General features: G+C 35.1%; 1 protein-coding gene across 1 annotated transcript; it reads left to right on the top strand.

Annotated features, from left to right (window-relative positions):
• The first annotated feature begins 620 nt into the window (after positions 1 to 620).
• LOC109175986 (disease resistance protein RPP8-like) lies at positions 621 to 8,721 on the top strand. The gene is made up of 4 exons (XM_019325384.1): positions 621 to 1,256; positions 6,340 to 7,782; positions 8,091 to 8,292; positions 8,418 to 8,721. Exons 1-3 carry the CDS (start codon positions 680 to 682, stop codon positions 8,285 to 8,287), a joined length of 2,217 nt encoding a protein of 738 aa, XP_019180929.1. The 5' UTR covers positions 621 to 679; the 3' UTR covers positions 8,288 to 8,292; positions 8,418 to 8,721.
• Positions 8,722 to 8,981: the final 260 nt, after the last annotated feature.

Raw genomic sequence — 8,981 nt, 5'->3', positions numbered from 1 at the left:
TGCAAACTCTGATTGGGATGAGGTTCGAACCTAAAACTTTTCTTATAGAAATCAATGAGTAACTTAAGAATAATAAATAGTTAACGTTATATGCCATTACTAAAGTTTATACTACCGGAATGCAGAGTTATTTAAAGGAAAAAAAATATATATTAGAGAGTAAAGTAGTAAAATAAAAAAAAATACTTAAATCAAAATAATTTAAATCATTTATTTCATTAAATAATTGAACGGACATTTTTTAGTTCGCATTATAGGTCTTAATTTTATTGGCTCTTATTAGTATGGTATCCGCCGCCGCCATTACCAATTTCCAACAGCTTCCGTGAACTTTGGGAGAAAGCTAAGCTAATAATAAGGTTGAAGCTAAGGCCGCTAAAGATAATAACTTTATATAAAGTGCAATAGCGTGCTGGCCTCCACGAACTTTGGTTGAAGCGTGCTAGAGATACTTTGGGATAAAGCTATAGTTGAAGTCTAAAGATAATAACTTTGTATAAAGTGCATGCACTCCACAAACGTAACTTTTGTTACGTACGTCTAAAATCTAAATTAACACAATGTAACTACATACATAGTGTATAGTATAAAAAAGCAACGTAACAGCCTCGATCAGCTCCATGAACTTGTATGAAATGCAACAACAGCCAGCCAGCCGGCCTCCAAATTAAAGCTGAAAATGGATGGGAGTGAAGGAAGTTGTAGGCCAGGGATGGATGCAACAAACACCGAGAGTAGTCTGGTGTCCTTTGTCACGGAAGAGAGCGAAGACCGTCCATTTTGGGTGGTGTACGGTAAGGAAGGTCTGGGCAAGACGACACTGGTCCAGAAGGTATACAACAAACCTGAGGTTCGCCATAAATTTAAGGGGTGTGCTTGGATCAATGTGACACCCCACCTCCAATACAAAACCATTTGGAAGGATATCTTATCTCAAATCGACTATCGGAGAAAGGATGATAAACTTGAGGCGTTACCTGCATATCAAGCTTTGGTTCTGAGGCTTCAATCTGCTCTGCAGTCCAACAAATACCTCATTGTTCTTGATGGTATCTGCTCAATGGAGGCTATGTTAAATGATATGCTTGCAGATAAGATGCCCAGCAAAGTTGCGATAACCACTCGGGATCAAACAGAGACTGAGAAAATTGTAAAGGAAAGGGGACGTTATCTCGAAATGATGAGTCCATTAACTGAACCTCAAAGTTGGCAACTATTTCTCAAAACTCAATTGGATCGTCACCCATCACCATCAGGTTCCTATTTTATTAATTATTTTCAAATTTGATTTTTTTTTTTTTTTTTTTTGTTTGTGTTCAATAATATTTTTAATGTAGTTTCTAAACTTAATATGGTGACAAATTGAATTAAAAATAATTTCAATCATATATATATATATATATATATATATATATATATATATGGAAGGGATCAGATGCAGGGAGGGCTTCACATGCAGTTGTGCAGTTGGACGCACATTAAACATTAAACTTACGCACTTTAAGTACACAACACACACATTAAGCACACAAACAAAACACCTTAAGAACACAAACTCACGCACCTTAAGCAAAAAACTCACGCACCTTAAGCACAAAACTCATGCACCTTAAGTTTTAACAACTACTCACATTACGTACACAATCACGCACCTTAAGCACAAGACTCACGCACTTTAAGTACAAAACTCACGCACATTACTCATCGCACAACCGCATGGGAGACACTTAACCACACGGGAACTTAATTATATATATATATATATATATATATATATATATATATATATATATAAGAACCCGAGGGTATTTAAAATCCTTTGTGAAAAGGAAAGACAGATCGAAACATGTACATCGTAAAATTATAAAAGTCATTATATGGCTTAAAGCAATCGGGAAGAATGTAGTTTTATTGATTGAGTGAATTCCTCTTAAACAAGGATATGAGAATATAATAAAGATAACAGTCCTTGCATCTTTATTAAGAAATCATCTTATGGTTTTTGTATAATATCCATCTATGTTGATGATATAAACATTATTGGAACATGCATACAAAGATGTCAAAATGGCATGATTGTGTTTAAAGGAGGAATATAATTTGAAATGAAAGACTTGAAAAAAATAAGTTTTGTCTCGTCCTGTAGATCGAGCATCTTCCTGAAGGAATTTTTATACACTAATCTAAATATACGAATAAACTATTGGAGAGATTTTATATGGATAAATCTCATCCACTTAGTACTCTAATGGTGGTCCGATCAGTTGAAGTTGATAAGGACCCATATAGACCAAAGGAAGATAACGAGGATATTCTAAAACCAAAAGTCCCTTATTTAAGTGCCATCGAGGCACTTCTCCATCTTGCCAATTGCACTAGACCTAACATTGCCTTTTCAGTAAACATGTTAACTCGGTTTAGTGATGTTCCAACCAGAAGACATTGGAATGGTGTGAAACATATCCTCATATATCTTCAAGGTACAACATATCTTGGGTTTCTATTTGAAAGAAACCAAGATACCACATTAGTGAGTTACTCGGATCCTGGTTATATGTCTAATTCACATAATGCTAGATCCCAGATTGGATATGCATTATTTTGTGGAGGTACTGCTATTTCATAGAAATCTGTTAAACGGGCACTAGTAGCTACATCATCCAATAATTCAGAAATTATTGCTTTATATGAAACCTCAAAGGAATCTGTATGATTGAGGTCATTAATACATAATATTCATAACTCGTGTGGAATAGCGAGTATAAGTGATACCCCCACTGTTCTATATGAGGACAATGCAACATGTGTTGCACAGATGAGTAGTGGATATGTTAAAGGCAATGTTGAAAAAATCGTTAGGCGCCTGGGGACCGCCTAGAGCGCCTAGGTGGGCGCCTAGGAGGCCGACCGCCTAGTGCCTAGGCACGATTTTTGCAACACTGGTTAAAGGTAATCTTATCAAGCATATTGCGCCTAAACTCTTCTACCCACATCAACTCCAAAAGAGTGGTGAAATACATGTTAAAAAGATTCAATCTAGTGACAAAATACATGTTAAAAAGATTCAATCCCAAAGATAAAAATATTTTCATACATTCTATGTTCAAACCCTGGAGGTTTACGGTTGTACTCTTTTTCACTTAACTGAGTTTTTTCCCACATGATTTTTTTAGTGTAAGATTTTTAATGAAGCAACCAAGACGACACATGCATTACCCATATATCGTGGACTCTTTTCTCGTCTAGGTTTTTTCCACAGGAATTTTCTAGCGAGTTTTTAACGATGCATGGATATGATTAAATAATGTCTAAGGAGTTTTCAAAAAAAAAAAAAAAAAAATGTCCAAGGAAAAGTGTTACTAAACCTTTTAAAGTTGACATTATTATTGTTTTAATACTATTCATTAGCCATTATTGTATTGCTTTATAACTGTCATTCTTTTTGTGTTATATAAACATGGTTCTAATAATAAGATGGCTAATGTTTCTTGAGTCTTCCTATCTTGTCTATACTTTTCATTCATTTACTTTATACTCATTATATTGTATAATTCATGCACTATATCGCTTAGGAGCTAAACGGGCCAACCAGCATATCGATTTACAACACATTCCATATAAAATCTTTTTGTAATTAATTGTTTAGATAATATGATTTTATTATATTATTATTTGTTATTTGATTTTTAAAATTATCTACTTACCTATTATTAAGATATTAGTTTTGTAGAACCAAAAAAAAAAAAATCAAATTATATAAACACAATTTATATTTTAGGGTGCATTTGGAAACTCGGAAAATGTTTCCGAGTTTTCAGTGTTTGGTAAGAGATGGGAAAATGAGGTCAATGGAAAATGATACATTAAAAAAAGAAAAATAGGTATGTTTTGGTAATTTTTTATTTTTTTTTTGGAAAGTCATTTTCTAAGGATGCACATGCCAAATTTTTCGGGCCTAATTTTTTGCGGGCCTTTGCGAGTCGGCCAACCAAACCCGCAAGTTAGGATACATGCAACCAAAGCCCGCCCCATGCGGATTGGAGGGCCCCGCATGTTTCCTTTTTTTTTTTTTTTTTGAATTCAAAGTTCCAAAAAAAAAAAAAAAGAAAGATAAAGCCTACAAATAATATTAATTTTTTCGTATTAACAATTTTTTAAAAAAAATTATATTTTTTAAAATGTTAATAACACACACACACACACACACACACACACACACACACACACACACACACACACACACACATATATATATATATATATATATATATATATATATATATATATATATATATATATATATATATATATATATAAGAACCCGAGGGTATTTAAAATGTTATGCCGTGGAACCATGTCCACCTTGCAAGGTGGACACGATTCTATGTTCATATATATATATATATATATATATATATATATATATATATATATAAGAACCCGAGAGTATTTAAAATGTTATGCCGTGGAACCATGTCCACCTTGCAAGGTGGACACGATTCTATGTTCATAATTTTTTAACTTCATATTCACAATTATTGAACTTTATATTCACAATTACAGAACTCTATGTTCATAATTATAAAACTCTATGTTCATAATTTTTAAACTTCATATTCACAATTATTGAATTCTATATTCACAATTATAGAACTCTATATTCATAACTCTATGTTCATAATTATAGAACTCTATATTCATAATTTGTGAACTATATATTCATAATTATGAACAGTTTTGGAACCGTATCCACCTTACAAGGTGGACACGGTTCCACATCATAATTTGCGACTTTGGTAAGGGGGCTAAAAATTTAATATACTAGTAATAACCTTGGGGGGGGGGGGGGGGGGGGGGGCAAAGCCCCTAGTTACCATGTTTCTCTAATGCCCCTATTAATATTAATAATTTGGGGGAGGGCCCAAGGCCCCCTTAGTGACCATCTCCCTCGGTCCCTGCTAGAAAGGAAAATGTTTTCTAGAAAAGACTCTATTTCAGAAAATATTTTTTCGGAAGTTATTTTCTGGGTTTCTAAACGCACCCTAATGTAAATGTTGTTTATATATGAGTTAATTCCACCGGAGGTCCCTTGTTTTTTGTGGCAATTCCAAATTTAGTCACAGACTATCGTTTTTGTCATTTTACATCCCAGACTATCATTTTTTGGACACTTTTAGTCTTTCTCATGATTTTTTCTATTTTTAGTAAGGACATTTTTGTCTCTTCATATTTTTCTTTTATTATTTTTCCGGTTTCAACCAGTTTAATTGGTTTAGAACTTTAGGTAACTTCTGATTTTTAGTAATCATATTTTTAATCAATTTTTAGTAAAGTCCTAAACCAATTAAACTGGTTGAAACCGGAAAAATAACAAAAGAAAAGAACAAATTGCACTTTTGTTCCACTGACTATTATGGTGTTGATAATTTGAGTACGTGACTTTCAAAACTCTCAATTTAGTCCTTTAACTATGCAATTGTTAACAGATTTGGTCCTGCCGGTTAATTTTAGTTGGAAATACGTAATTGGGTTCGATATTTTTTGCGAGGGTAAAATGGTCATTACAAGGGAAAATTCCTCCGGTCTCTGGTCGTAGCTTCTTGGTGGTCAACTATCCTCCGCTATTCCGCCAGATTTTATGGACGGTGACGTCCCTGCTTCCGCCGCCGCCGTCGACGAGGTTGTTGGTTTTGATAACTTTTGCTTCAACCCACCACCGCCCCCTCTTCCGCCACAGCAACACCTCATCATGCCATCGCAGTTTCATCAGATTCCTCCTCCTCCTCCGCAGAAGAACTATCCAGAGACCGGAGGAATTCCCCACCCCCCCCCCCCCCCCCTCCTTTATTTTCCCTTGCAATGACCGTTTTACCCTCGCCAAAAAAAAATAAAAAAATTGAACCCAATTACGTATTTCCGGCCAAAATTGGTCGGCAATTTGACCGGCATGACCAAATCTGTTAACAATTGTATAGTTAAAGGACTAAATTGAGAGTTTTGAAAGTCACGTACTCAAATTATCAACACCATAATAGTCACGGGATCAAAAGTGTAATTTGTTCCAAAAGAAAACTATAAAGAGACAAAAATACACTTACTAAAAATAGAAAAAATCATGAGAAGGACTAAAAGTGTCCAAAAAAACGACAGTCTGGGATGTAAAATGACAAAAATGATAATATAAGACTAAATTTAGAATTGTCACCAAATACAAGGGACCTCCGGTGGAATTAACTCTTTATATATATATATATATATATATATATATATATATATATATATATACCGTACCGTACCCGACCCGTTTTAATGTATTGTTTTTATTGATAATTTTTGTAGAAGACTTTGAAAGGGAGTTGGAAAATATATACAGAAAGTGTGAAGGTGTGCCATTGGCTGTAAAGTTGCTGGGAAATTTGATGGCATGGAAGGAGCGCATTGACTGGAATGAATTACGGCAACAAAGCTGTGTGTCCGCACAATACCTTATGGAGTTGTCTTACTCGCTTTTGCGGGAGCATCAGAAGACATGTTTACATTATTTGGCTCTTTCTCCAGCAGATATAGAAGCAGACAAGTTGTGCAATCTGTGGATAGCTGAAAAGATGACAACAACTCCTCAACAAGCAGAAACATATCTGAATGAACTAGCCACTCTAGGCTTGGTTGAGGTTCAAGAATATGAAACAAAGAGCAAATCATGCAGCCTTCCTCACTATGTGCGAGACTTTTGCTGTGGGAAAGCAAAAGAGGAAAGTTTGATTGCAAAAGAGGAAAGTTTGTTTGCAACTGCGGCCTTTTATTTTGACAAGCGTGTTGGTGAGTATGAGTTTCCATTGAAGCCAAAAAAAAAGACTACACTTGAGGAAGTGCAATCCATTTTGTTGTTGATGAATACTAGCCAACAGCATCACCATATATTATCGCCAAAACCATTAGATTTGACGAATTGCAAGCTGCTACGGGCATTAGACTTCAATTGGCTTGACTTTCGTGCGATCGAGTTTCCTCAACACATCAACAAACTTGCTCACCTGAGTTATCTGAGTTTCAGGGACTGCTACCTGAAAGAATTGCCACAATCAATACAAGAATTGAAAAGCTTGGAAACTCTGGATTTGCGGGTGCGGGTTAACCCCGAGGTTGTTTACAAGATGAGGAAATCAGATGTGTTATGTCAGCTTAAGAGATTGAGGAGCCTTTATTTACCTTATGAGTTTGAAAAATTTCCTGATGATGAGAAATTGGAGTTGGATTGCCTAAGTGAGCTTGAGAATCTCCAAAACTTTGTTTCAACTCACTGCCGGGCTAATGATCTCTCCAGCTTGATAAAACTCAGGTATTTGGCAGCAACTATTGTTGACGTGAAAGACCTGGAGGAGGTGATCGAATGCCTAAAGAAAGGTACATCCAAATCATCATCCATTCACCTCGAAATCATTGATTTTCGCTCTCCGAGAGGCGCCTTTGCTCTAAGTAACCTATTGGCATGCGGATCCTTGAATGCATTGCACTTACACGGGCAAATAGACAACTTACCATGGCCTATTTCTGACAACCTTACAGAGATCTTCTTGATTGATTCTGAACTTGAAGAAGATCCGATGCCATTATTGGGGGATTTACGCAAATTACAGAAACTAGGTTTAAGCAATAATGCCTTTGTTGGGGACCAAATCATCTGTAGAAAATCAGGTTTCCCCCAGCTCAGGTATTTGAAACTGTCAAATTTGCCCGACTTAAAGAATTGGACTCTTGAAGAAACAGCTATGCCTTATCTTTCTACTCTCCAGGACCGGATTTTAGGCTGTGCAAGCTGGGCTACCGCACAGGGCCCCCAATTTTAGAGGGGCCCCAAATTTTAGAGGTCCAATATTTAATATTTACCTAGCTTGTTTAGAATAAAAATTAAAAGTTTACAATTAATTTAAAAAGGTTCTATGAAGAGATGGTAAAAATATGTATATATTGTATTTTAACTTGGAGGTCAAAGGTTCGAAACTCCCATATGTTACTTTTAAAAATTCAGATTTTGGAGGGCCTCAATTATTTACCAGAACAGGGCCACACAAACCTAAAATCCGACCCTGCTACTCTCACCATTGAAAACTGCGTAAAACTTGAAACACTCCCAGATGGACTCAGGACTCATCGCCATCTCCAAGAATTGAGTATTCTAAAGATGCCCGAAAGATTCAGGAAGAAATATAATGGAACCCAGGGGGAAGATTTCAATAAAATCCAGCATGTGCTTAGCATCAAGATTACAGGAGCCCCCTCACATTGAGACTGGTGAGACTCGATCCCGAATCATTGTTCTCAAACTTTACTCCTATAACTAACTGAAGTGTCCATGCGATTTATATTTGTCTCTTTATAAATGGTGGATATATTATGGATGGTTACTTCTTTTGCAGGAACTTTGCAACACATGGGCCTATTGGTGGAAATCCCTTAGCAAGAAGAATTTCTCCACCTCTATCCACGTTTATTTACAACCGAATTTGTATTCTTAAATGGTATTTGCGTGCAATTTGTATTATTTGTGAAATACTGTCTAGATGTTTATGTATGTTCTACTCTTCAAAAAGTGTGATTTTCAGTTTATCTTATTTGTGAAATACTGTCTATGTTTATGTACGTGAAACTCCTGTATGATAATGTATGTTGTACGTACTCTTCAAATTTGGGATTTGTGAAATAAGCATTGTTTAGATATTTGTTTGATACTTATTGTCATGTATGTGTTTCAAGTGGAAAACAATCTTCCTCTACGTAACCCACCTTTTCTTAATTCCATTTTTTTTTTCTTAATTCCATTTATTATTTTTATTATCGTTTATTTTTTTAATTAATATAATGTTTATTATCATCTTTTATGTAATTAAAATGTTGGCGTATTGATTTTTTAATATTTAATAAATTTTCATGTTTTGGTTGTACTCAGTGTAAGATGTTTATCGATTGACACATTAATATTT

This window comes from Ipomoea nil, unplaced genomic scaffold (genome assembly GCF_001879475.1).
Source record: "Ipomoea nil cultivar Tokyo-kokei standard unplaced genomic scaffold, Asagao_1.1 scaffold0688, whole genome shotgun sequence".
Lineage (NCBI taxonomy): Eukaryota > Viridiplantae > Streptophyta > Magnoliopsida > Solanales > Convolvulaceae > Ipomoea > Ipomoea nil.
The sequence above is the reverse complement of the archived record's forward strand: the minus strand, read 5'-3'. Positions and strand labels throughout refer to the sequence as shown.